The 11,505-nt window shown below is 54.3% G+C and overlaps 5 protein-coding genes across 5 annotated transcripts in view; 4 read left to right on the top strand and 1 right to left on the bottom strand.

Moving 5' to 3' along the window:
- The window catches only part of CHGG_09161 (uncharacterized protein), a gene marked incomplete at both ends in the record, with an annotated part of 1,584 nt that extends 879 nt beyond the window's left edge, over positions 1 to 705 (top strand). The window contains 3 exons of the mRNA XM_001227087.1: positions 47 to 428; positions 482 to 567; positions 634 to 705. Of these exons, the coding sequence (XP_001227088.1) occupies positions 47 to 428; positions 482 to 567; positions 634 to 705 (540 nt within the window). The remainder of the gene's footprint in view (positions 1 to 46; positions 429 to 481; positions 568 to 633) is intronic.
- A 2,204-nt stretch (positions 706 to 2,909) lies between these two features.
- On the bottom strand, positions 2,910 to 5,139 carry CHGG_09160 (uncharacterized protein; the record flags this gene model as incomplete). Its single annotated transcript, XM_001227086.1, has 3 exons — positions 2,910 to 3,829; positions 3,880 to 4,266; positions 5,097 to 5,139. The coding sequence occupies 3 exons, from the start codon at positions 5,137 to 5,139 to the stop codon at positions 2,910 to 2,912; spliced, it is 1,350 nt and encodes a 449-aa protein (XP_001227087.1).
- A 785-nt stretch (positions 5,140 to 5,924) lies between these two features.
- On the top strand, positions 5,925 to 7,670 carry CHGG_09159 (uncharacterized protein; the record flags this gene model as incomplete). Its single annotated transcript, XM_001227085.1, has 3 exons — positions 5,925 to 6,436; positions 6,904 to 7,096; positions 7,551 to 7,670. 3 exons carry the CDS (start codon positions 5,925 to 5,927, stop codon positions 7,668 to 7,670), a joined length of 825 nt encoding a protein of 274 aa, XP_001227086.1.
- A 237-nt stretch (positions 7,671 to 7,907) lies between these two features.
- On the top strand, positions 7,908 to 10,025 carry CHGG_09158 (uncharacterized protein; the record flags this gene model as incomplete). Its single annotated transcript, XM_001227084.1, has 7 exons — positions 7,908 to 8,163; positions 8,216 to 8,431; positions 8,538 to 8,870; positions 8,938 to 9,421; positions 9,507 to 9,626; positions 9,759 to 9,830; positions 9,998 to 10,025. The coding sequence occupies 7 exons, from the start codon at positions 7,908 to 7,910 to the stop codon at positions 10,023 to 10,025; spliced, it is 1,509 nt and encodes a 502-aa protein (XP_001227085.1).
- A 535-nt stretch (positions 10,026 to 10,560) lies between these two features.
- On the top strand, positions 10,561 to 11,142 carry CHGG_09157 (uncharacterized protein; the record flags this gene model as incomplete). The annotated part of the gene is made up of 2 exons (XM_001227083.1): positions 10,561 to 10,735; positions 10,850 to 11,142. 2 exons carry the CDS (start codon positions 10,561 to 10,563, stop codon positions 11,140 to 11,142), a joined length of 468 nt encoding a protein of 155 aa, XP_001227084.1.
- Between the last annotated feature and the right edge of the window lie 363 nt (positions 11,143 to 11,505).

Genomic DNA, 11,505 nt, shown 5'->3' with positions numbered 1-11,505 from the left:
CTCTATGTCCTGTACCTCTACTTCGCCCTGCGCACGCACAATGAAGCTTTTCGAGCCCGAGGCCCAGACCGGTCAGGGTAATAGCGAGGAGGAGCATGAGCCGTTATTGGGGCCCTGGGCGGCTGGGCTTGTTCTGGTGGTTGTAACGTTGATCATCTCGGTGTGCGCCGACTATATGGTGGACAGCATCGACGCGCTGGTGGCGACGGGCAATATCAGCAAGACGTTTATCGGCCTGATCCTGATCCCCATCGTTGGCAACGCGACCGAGCATGTTACCGCATGCGTGGTGGCCGTTAAGGACAAGATGGACCTGGCCATGGGCGTGGCTATTGGATCGAGCATCCAGATTGCGTTGCTCGTGACGCCCGCGCTGGTTATGCTAGGCTGGGCAATTGGCCAGGACATGACGCTCCACTTTGAGACATGTAAGCAATCTTGGCCCCCAAATCACGCCCACTTGGTTGCTAATCCGGACCAGTCGAAACCATCGCTTTCGCGCTCTCTGTGCTGGTCGTCACCTACACCGTCCAAGATGGCAAATCTAACTACCTCGAGGGCGCTATGGTATGTCATGTCTTACGACACTTCACCCTTTCCACGCCACGAACCAAGTAATTAACAACCGCACAGCTTCTCGGCCTCTACATGATTATCGCGCTCGCCTTCTGGGCCAGTCCAGCGGACGCCCTCGGCAAGGCCTAATCTTATGCATTCAACTTTTCATATCTCACAATACTTATTACTACGATCCCTCGCCGGGAGTTTTCCTTATTTTACATCGATTTACGTCGAGATATCTCTGTACAACTACCATAGCATACTAAGCATGCCCTTGGGTACGTTTTGGACAGCGGCTTTCTGATTCTGGGTCGGTGCAGCGAAGGTCGGAGGTGTGGCCCGACCGGAAGAACTGGATCTGTATGATAAAGAATGAGACAGTCGATAAGTTTGGTCAGTAGCGGCGTTTGGTGTTTGGTCTGTTTGTTTATTGGGTAGCTGAATTAAGAGTACAGCGTAGAGTGATGTGGTTTTCTTAGCCCGTCTAGTTGACTGTGACATTGGAGGGTTGCATGTCTTTTCGAGTAAGACACCCGCAAACTCGTGTACCCAAATCCAAGGCCTCGCACTTGTCAAGCAGCAGAGCGGGCTGTTAAAAAGATACAGTCATGGTCAAAAATTGTTGCCAGCCGCCACTCATTCTCATGGCCCGGGGCCTGGGTCAAGGCACCTTGGTGTGGTACTTAACTCGGCTAGGAAGATGATGGCATCTGGGCCTTGGAACCTTCCCCGCCAGCCTAGCACCCAACTCGATTGAGCACGCGTGGAAGAAAATGAAGCAAGTCCCACGCGGGTGCTTTCTTGGTCTATATCTTCTTGACAACAACAAGGCTAGTATTGCTATCATGGCGATGCACTGGAGAGTGCCTCCCATGAGGCTTTATTGACAATCTGCTTGATTCAAAGCCCAGATGTTTGGAGGCCGTTGTGCGGGTAGGCGGGTGTTGTATTGAATGCTGAAGCCTGCTGATTAACTTCATTATTATTTATTTGTTTTGTGAATTGGACTTCTTTAATTGTGTTGTGGTTGTTTGAATGCGGGTGGTGATTGTGCGGGTGGGTGCGAAGATATAAGATATGAGTATGGTAACACTTCTTAACCATGAAAGCCAAAACACTGCGGCTAAATAAATAGCGACGGCTGTGCGCGTGCCGACACGGTCACCACACACGGATATGTATGTATGGAAGGTTATCATGACAAGTACAAGATTGCATACCGCAAATCTGGCCTGGTCCAATATAACACCTCTAAGAAAAGCCGCAAGGCACCGCACCGCATGGATTGTATGAACGTACATAGGTAACCTAGGTAACTCCATTAAGCCCAAGGCCAGTCCCAAGCCCGGCCCACACCCGCTCTGACCTACACAAGCATGTCTTAAATCGACCATTTGGCCTCGATCAGGCCCCAGATAAATAAGTAAACAATAGCACATCAGAAGACCGAAAACCGAAAGACCGATAGGTATTCCCACAGACCTGCTACATGCTGGTTACCCTGCCATTGCCAAATAGCTATGTTTACCATCCGATGATGCAACGTTACCAACCGCCTCTCAAAAGACCAATACAAAGCCCCATGCCCCCGATCCCCGAGCCCCAACCTACTCCCACCTTGCCCTTGAATGCACATGATCGATAGTGTACGAGGGCCGGACGGGAGCGAGTTGAAGCTAAAACCAACACAATCGGTTGTGAGTAACCGACGCCTCCTCAATCCCTCCACGCCATCCATCCACCCGCCCAGCCATCCAGCCAGCCATCCACCCATTACCCTCTGCCTGCACCAAAACCATCCCGCCCACCAGTCTAGAGAGAAAACCGAATAGGATGGATAGTCATTGCCGTAAAAAGAACCCGTGGTCGCCAATCAGACCGTGTAGGTTTTCCGAATGCACTCTGCCCGAAAAAAAGTAACGGTGATTAATGCGACGGCTTGTTGTTGGCCGCAGATAAAAAACCAATGCCCGGCCGTTGGTTCCAGCTCCCACAGGAGGTGGAATGTAGTTGGGAAAAAAGGGAAAAAAAAAGGGAAAAAGAGAGTAACAAAAAGGGAGGAAATAGGTAAAGCAAGGGCGCCGCGCCATCATGCCGGTCCGTTGTCCCACCACCCAAGTCATTAATGTAGGTAAGCAACTCCTCACGCGCCGACCCAGACCATCCCCGTCTTTATTATAGAACAAGAAAGAAAGAAAAGCCAGATGTTTTTTTCCGGCCCATAATCCATGCAACATGTTGTGAAATGTTTTTGCGGTTGACCATTGATATTGGCCGCTCGATTAGGTCTCATAGAGAGAAAAAAGTTGATATAAAGAGATGGCAAAGGAGTTCGGCTTGGCCCATTACTACTGGGAATTCGTCCAGAGCTCTCCCTGACGGCTCTTAGTGTCAAAGGAAGGGTTCCCTGGCTCTGCGCTATCCGGACGGCGGGACGCCACCGCGCTGTTGAAAAACATTTGGGCGATCGGGGTGCCGTTCGGGTAAGCTTCAGGATCGGGATACACGTATCCGTTCCCACTGGGGCTCTGGGTGGGAGAGCCGACGTGACCAGGCGAGGCCCAGCCGACACTACCGATGTGGGGACTACCGACTGCGCTTCCGGGTCCTTGCTGCGGTTGCTCGATGCTCGGCTCCAGGGTTTGCGGGGGAGCATATCCAGTGGGGTGCGACGTGGGGCGCATGCCGTTGTTGTACCCCGAAGATGCTGTCGGGGACGGGCTTCCAACATGGACATCGCCTCGGAGGTGGGGAGGAATCGAGTTGCTCAAGTACTGCATGTTGTTTATGCCGGCCAGCTCAGCACCCGGAGACATGGACATCGGGCGCTGGCCAGGGGAAGGTGTATTCGTCAGTGGAGATTCGTGGTTTGATGCTTGCTCGCTCCCAGAGCGGGATTTGCTCTGAGCAGCCGCGACCGCAGCCGCAGCAGCGTTGGCACCTTGAGCTAAGGCCTCTGCACGTGCACGGGCGGATTCCTCAACTGTGCCCACATGGTGGTTTTGGTGCCTGGTCAAAGTGGTACGGCGGGTGAAGGTCTTTTGGCAATCGGCATAAGGGCATTTGTAGGGTCGCTTGCCCGAATGGATCCTGCGGTGCCGGGCTAGAGAGCTGCTATCACTAAAGGGCTTGCCGCATCGCTCGCACCTATGCGGCTTCTCGCCGGTATGCACTCGCGAGTGGACGGTCAGGGCGGACCGTTGAATGAATTGTTTGCCACACCCAGGATAGTCGCAAACATGGGGCCGAATACCACTGTGGATACGCTCTGTTTACGCGTTAGCAATCAAGAACAAGGGATGACACAAAGGCACCTACCATGTCGTGCGAGGTCGCTGCGCCGAGCAAAGGGTTTCCCGCACGTGCTACAGGGGAATTGCTTCGCAGGCGGTTGAGGAGGTGCCTGGGCTGGCTGATAACCCGCTGGGGGCATTCCGAGATTCTGCTGCATCTCATTGGGAACCATGGGCGCTGGGGCCATGTTCGCGTTGGGCACGGGCGGCAAGGGAGTGGCCGCCATGGCAGTCGGGGAAGGGTAAGACGCGTTCATCGGACCTGAATAACGCGACTGTTCCGAGCCGTGCGGCGAAGGTTGTCGGTCAATTTGGGTTTGGAGTGGCTGCAGCTGCTGTTGCAGTTGTTGGAGCGCTTGGGGGCGCTGCTGTTGCAGTTCAGGTGTGGCACCCTGTTGGGGTTGTTGGGCTCCTGAGCTCAGCTTTAATGTTTAGCACGTTCCCAATTCCCATAGCACCAGCCGACGATGGCGACTGTGACATGGCGAGGATTGGGCTGTTAAGGGAACAAGCCTCTTGGAAAATAGCCAGGGTAACTTGCTAAAAAATGACGGTCAGCCCGGCACAAGTTTTAGCGGTGAGCAGTGGCTCGGGGCGAAAAAAAAATAAACACAAAAAATAAACAGCTAGGGATAATTAGGCAGTTAAACCCACGCCACATACATCTGTGCCCCCGGAAGGACTTAACATAGATTCGGCCATGAGGAATGAGAAAAGAAAGAATCTCGACCAAGTGTGTTTCGTGATGGTCGATGGTCGAGTCGGGAAAGTTTGATGGAGGATGAAAGAGGAAGGGAGCAGGGTAACGTGAGAAGTGATGCGGGGCTACCGAAAAAAAAAAGAAGGGCAAATTTTCTCACCTCAAATCAGGCAGACCAGCAGCCTCAGATGGTATTCTGTGACTTGCAATTGGGCTCTACAAAATGAATTTGTTGAGGCGTCGAAGGTGAACCTCAAAGCTGATCACAAGTCACTTGTTAGTTGGATCGAGAAGGGTCGTGGTCGTGTTGTCGTGCACGGTTCAGGAAGGGTGCTGTGCTGGCGACCAGGCCTCGCGAATCGCGAGCCAGCGGAGATGACGTCGCAGGCAACCAGCGTTCGGTGAAACAAGCTGCAAAAAGGAATGGATTGTAAAGCCAAATCTTTGTCTTCTTTGGTCAAAAAAGCAGAATGATGAGGAGAATTCACAAGTCCGGGTTTGACGGGGTGGAAGGTCAAAAGTTAAAGCAGAAGGAAAATAACGTGGCTCGGCACAGGTGAGGATCCTGGAGAAGGAAAGCCGCATTGGGGGACACTGTGCAGGGGCACGTTGAAACGAACACGCAGGGGTCCCAGCACGCGTGTGGGTCGGATGGCAGTGGAGCCACGCGTTAGTAGTGGTGGGGTAAATACAAGAGGGCTACGGCAGTTGCCACATAAAACCCGTAAAATGGAGGTATCTTTTCGGTGTCACCCTAAGATTGGATTGTGCGGAGACCAGGGCAAATTCCATCGTCAGCCTCAGTCTCGGAACATGCCTAGAAAATGCAACAAATGTTCCATTCTTTCCAAAATTGATGAGGTCACTTCTCCGTCTTCTTGAAGGGGTGTTGCCTGCTTTCTCTCTTGGCTCTGGGCAATACTAAGACTGACGATGCCTTTCTTCATTATGTCTCGAGGGGTTTGCAGAAACAATGGCCCAGTTGTGTTATCTGCATCTCGTGCAGGACTAATAAAATTGAACCTATGCCTAAGACTTTGTTTTCCCAGGAACTGGGAATGGCTAAATTACACGGTACACACGCCCTCAGCCGACAGCACGGAGCCGACCCAATCATCCGGAATACCAACACGACACACACACACCTCGAGGATTAACATTACCTGTTTGGCACGCTTAGGTACTCGATTGACACGACCCTTTCTTTACTTGGGGGTTAGATGCAAGCACCCGTCACCTTCGACCTCCGGACAATTAAGCCGAGACACTGGCGTCCTACGTCGACCTTGCACTCGCTGCTGGTAAGTGCTGGCCTGCTGGCTGCACACAGATGAGATGGTATTGGTCATGTTGCTACAATTACTCCCAGGATGTCATCCTTTGCTAGCTTGTATCAGGTCACCGTTGTCCGTGCCTGCCTTTGTCTGCTGCAAGCTGCGAAACAACTCAGGGGTTTTCGTCTGCAGCAAGTTGCACCTCACAGCCTCCAACTGTGGATGTATTATCAGGCCAAACACCACCACCAAACAGCCAAGTCTCGAGAGCGGGGCGAACCCAAAGCTTCCGCAGCTTCGATTCCGGCTTCGATTGCAACCCTCCACATCGGGTTGTGGTTCCTGCGGCCCCTGAAATTAGCCCGTGCTCTGGCCGACCCTGTCAGCGGCCAAAGCTTCCTCGAAGCCGCTTTCGATCTGCGTGCAGGGGGGGAAGCGATGCAAGCAATCCACCACGAGTTCTTTGATGGGGAAGGGGGGCCCGCAGATGAGAACCCCGTCAACACGAGATTGGCACAGTTTGGTGAGATTGAAGCAGAAACGCTTGGGGAGACCGGCGACCGCGACTCTGGCGTCTGGTTGGGCGCATGGACACGCCGATATGGCCGGTGCATAAAAGAATTCCGGAACCCTGCTCCATCGGGACCGGGGGGGTGCTGCCCCTGGGGACTTCCATGATCCTTCCAGAAGAATTTGAAGCACCGGCCAAGTGATGAGCGCGCCAGCGACGGCAGAGTGGGGAGCCTGGGAATTGCAAGCTCGTAGCTCCAACCTCAGGGCGATCCATGATCTCGTCACCTCCGAGAGAGCTTGGGGCATTGAGCGGGTCGAGCCAAGGGGCCCATTTTTGACACTTGGGAGAATAATCGGTAACTATGCCGACACACCCTCAGCCCAACCGGAAAGCACCCGACACCCAAGAACACACAGGACACACAAAATGTTCTCTGTAAAACCCCTAATTGCGTTCAAAAAGACAAGCGGTTGATCCTCACTAGAGTGCATATCTCCGTAGTCGGCCCTGGAGCAACTCTCGCATGACAAAACAAGCCACAAAACAAGCCCATCGCAACAGAACAAGTCTGGGCATGGGCATGAGTCGTCCCCCCTGCATGGGGCTCCAAGGCTTCCACGATGCTTCGCCGAAGCTTCTCCCGCCCCATGTCGGCGCCAGTGGATCCTCACAGGCCTGGCTCATGCCCGGCGCAGGGGCCCGAAAGCCCTGGCCAGCTTTCCAGCTTCTTCAGCCCGAGCTTGGGCCTTGCTGTGTAAGCAGACCCAGAGACAGCAACAGGATTACGAAGACTGTGCCGGGACGTGAGACAGCGGAAAGGGTTTAACCACGTAACTGGCTCTTGAACGTGCGGCTCCTGCCCACGCAGTTCAAGACCGAAACGACTTGAGGGCTGGGAAGTCGGCACTGGGCCGAGGCTGATGTGCCATGTGCACGAGAACTCCGAGACACACAGGGGCAAAATCCCCCAAGTCATTCAGCGGGCGGCCATGTGGAATCCTTCATGACAATCGCCCAGCCCAAAACGGACAGCGTCCAAGATTGGCCAATCTCGGAGATCGGCAGCGCCCTGTTCAAATCGGGCGCGGAGCGGATATGGACCAAGGCACGATCTTGTCAGCATGACCCGTCTGACCCACGATTCCACGACAGAGCTTTTCATTCATAGAGAAACAAACTTGACGACCTTACTAATTTGCCTACACTAGAACTTCCCCAATAGTGAGCACTGTCCCAAGAACCACGTGCTCCGGCTCCGGAAACCCGGCCGCCGGCCCCACTTCACCGGCCGGCAGCCCGGCTTTTTTGAACTAGCAACCTCTCCATGAATTACCCTCTCGTTGGGTCGATTGCCCAATGCACGATCTGGATGATCCGCCGGCTTGGTAACGTGGTCTGAGCTGCCGGGTATCCTGCCGAGCGAAAACATGGCGCTGGTGCGTCAAATTCCTCGGTTGGTTGCACAGCCTCGCGTGCGGAAACGAGGAGCTGAACCTGTTCCCAAACACAACTGTTCCCAAACACAAATCTAGTTCATAGAACAAATTTTACACCAGTCGAGCACCATGCCATCCGATAGCAGCACACCCAAAAAGCGGCGTCAGAGCTTGCTGTTCTCCGTCAAGTCCATCTTCAAGGGCTCCAAGCCCTCCAAGCCGCACACAAGTGCCGGGCCTGCCCCCAAGTCACCATGGAATAGCAATACGGCTGGAAGGCCGGAAAGCCTACCCACCATCCACGAAGCCGTCCTGGACAATGACATCCCCGCGGTCGACAGAGTTCTAGCGGCCTTCCCGCAGAGCCTAGCTGAGACCGATGACCGTAACTATAGCTATCAAATCCGCACCTAGAATAACTCATTAACACCATGTAGAGGGCATGACTCCCCTGGCCCTTGCCTTCCTCCACAACCACTTGCCTATGGCAAGGCATCTCCACACCGCGGGGGCCTCTCCCCTTCCCGAGCACAACAACGAAGAATCGCTTGCCGGCTTCGCCGTCATCGCCCAGAACCCGGGCTTCATCCACTGGCTCGCCAGCTTCGGTCGGGCGGACCTCTTCTTCAACACGCCCGGTCCGGACGGCAACTGTATGTTAAGCCCGCACTCCCCGCCGACCACCACACATGGCCCCAGGAGAGCGATGTTGCTCGTGAAAGCGCGCCGTCAAAACAAATCTCTAACATTATCATCCAGACCCGCTCCACCAGGCCGCCCTCCACAAGAACGTCGACGTAGTCCGGGCCCTCCTAGAAGGCGGCGCGGACCCTAATATCCACACTAACCCAACCCCTGATCCCACCGCCGAACCCACGACCAAGACGCCCCTGCGGATCGGCACCCCCATCTTCTACGTCCTCGACGGCAAATGGGACTCCTCCCACTCCCTCGAAAACCCGCTTCGCCACCCTTCAGCTGCTCCTCCAGCACGGCGCGGCCCTTCGACACCCCGCAGGACGTCCAACGTCACCTCCAAGCTGCGGAAGGTCTATCATATCTGGAAGGCCCCGCTACTTGATCACCGCCCTGGTTATTCCAAGAGAGACCCAAGCACTAGAAAGAAGCTGACAGCCACAACGACAACCACATACCACAGCTCCGCCCACCCCCGAGCCGCCAGCTACCGACATCATCAACCTGGGTACCATCAGTGGCTCCCTAAACTGTGACCCCGCCCTCGACGCCATCTCTCCCCTCATGTACACTGCCGACACCGGCCGAGCTTGGCTCGTCCGCCTGGTGCTCGAGCGCGGCGCAGACCCGCACGCCACTAACGCGCTCGGCGAGACGGCCCTGCACTGGGCGGGCGTCAACGTCGCGGGCGCCGACGTCGACGCCGGCAACGACGGGGACGGGCCGGAGATTATACGCTTGTTGGTGCAGGGGTTTGGCGCCGAGGTGGATGCGCGGTGCGAGACGGGCGAGACGCCGCTGCATGGGGCGGCGTATCGCGGGGTGATGGCGAATGTGAGGGCGTTGTTGGAGTTGGGGGCGGACGGCGGGGTGGTGGCGACGGACTTGCATTCGGAGACGTTGGTGGGGGTGGGGGGGACTCCCGAGGAGATGGCGAGGGGGGAGGGGTATGACGAGGTGGCGGCGTTGATTGGGGAGTGGGGGAGGACGCATCCCAGGGAGGGGGGTGCTGTGCTTGTTGATGTGTCTGAGGGGGGCTCTTGAGGAGGGTTTGGGGGAGAGGGATGAGCTGGGTTGTAGAGAAGTTCGGTACCGTCAACCGCCATCGGTGGGCAGCAAGCTACTAGTCCAGGAGTGCGGAAATGTCTCCCGGTAAGTCTGACGGAGGATAGTGGAGGGATGTAAGCGGATTAAGGACGGATCGTACTCGCAACATGTTTCGGGGGAACGAGCATTGCTTTTCAGGCCACCTACACGAATTGATATCTACCACCCCTTCTACAGGTCTCATCCGCAGCGGATGCAAGGCAGTGGGCAAAGCATGCATTTGGTTATTTTCTTCAGTAATACTCCTCTGTTAGTTCATGGGCATACTCTTGTTCGCTCCTTTAGTTTTAGTGGTTTTGGTGGTTCTCCGGGCAACGGACTGTTGATATGTCGCCCCAGAATTATCAGAACACATGGCAGAGAAAGGTATTCGAAATATTACATAACGGTACATGGCGATCTTCGTTTGTGTACAGTGAAAAACGAGTTCGGGTACCATGGTAAAAGAACGAAAGAGTGATGTGTTGGTCTTTGAGAGTAATGATCACTAATCGATTAAATATCTTGCCGTACTCCCCGGGGTGGGGAGATGTGGAACGGCGCTTCACTCTGTTATCCACTATTCAGAGTATCAAATTTATATTTGTATACTTCAGGTCCATTAGACAATTGCCGTGTGTTCGAACTTGGTTGATTCGGTCCAGTACCTACCTAATATCAAGCGGCCCCTTCTTCTGCCGTTTACCTGAGTCCTGGGAACCAAGCACTCTCCTTGTTGGCGACCTGCTCGCTGGTTCACCATTACTATCCCAAAACCTACTCTTTATCTGCCGTTCTACACGGCTAGCCCCGCAGTGTAATACTGACCCCTTTCCAGAGTCCTTCCCTCGACTTCCGTTAGGGCAGCACAGAAGACCGAAGTGAGGACGATAGACAACAAAGAGGGGACGGGAATGCCGGACCAGGGCATACTTGGAGTTTTAAAGAGCTTTTAACAAGTCGTCATCAAGCCAAAACCGGCTTCGACAACCCAGCCGCCATGGCGAAGTTCACTTTCGAAATCGACGTCTACTCTGACCCGATTTGCCCCTGGTGCTATATCGGCAAAGAAGCCCTCGACAAGGCGATGGCATCTTACGTGACAGAGCACCCTGATACCGAATTCAAGTTGACCTGGAAGCCGTATATGCTTTGGCCGAACGCGGGCGTCTCCGGTGGGTACTATTTTCCTGAGGAAGGGAAAGGAGTAGAAGCCAACTATTACATCACCATCCTCACCGTTGCCCACTACCCTCCATGACAATACCACTAACCCTTGCATATGATAGCCTACGACAAGGGGACAGTCCTCCAGACCGTCTTCGGCCCCAACACGCCCTCCATCCGGCGGCGACTCACCCAGCTCGGAGCGCAGTACGACATCGACTTCAAATGGGAGGGCAAGACGGGCAACTCGCGGGACGCACACAAGCTGATCCTACTGGCGATGGAGCGCGACGCAGCCGCAGCCGCAGCCTCACAAAACGGCTCAACAACCCACGAGCCCCCATCTCCCAGCTCACCACCCCCCACACCATACGATAAAGGTTTATTTCTGACAAGATCTATTAGCAATTCCTGAAATCATAAAAATATTTATTTTTTTTGTTGCTGCGCGAGACAAAGCTCAAGATACTTCAACCATCAAAAGATACTGGTCATTTATTTTATGAAAGAGACGATTACCGGAACAATGTTTTTTACCATTCTATATTAATTTGTTTCCGAATCCAGAACTCACTAATGACGCATGACCCGCAGTTCATACGGTGTGTAATCGATTCAGGGTGGCCTTGAAGGCTCTCGTTCTTCTGTCTCCAGCGGATGTCACTCCCTTTGAGGTGCATCACGACTAGTATCCCGCGGGATGGAAGTTTTACCTCGCCTCTGCTGACGCCTGAGTTATCATCTGGATCCGCTCGACACGTTTGATCAGGGCTACTAC

The sequence above is a fragment of the Chaetomium globosum genome, genomic scaffold, assembly GCF_000143365.1.
Source record: "Chaetomium globosum CBS 148.51 scaffold_6 genomic scaffold, whole genome shotgun sequence".
Classification (NCBI taxonomy): Eukaryota; Fungi; Ascomycota; class Sordariomycetes; order Sordariales; family Chaetomiaceae; genus Chaetomium; species Chaetomium globosum.
The sequence above is the reverse complement of the archived record's forward strand: the minus strand, read 5'-3'. Positions and strand labels throughout refer to the sequence as shown.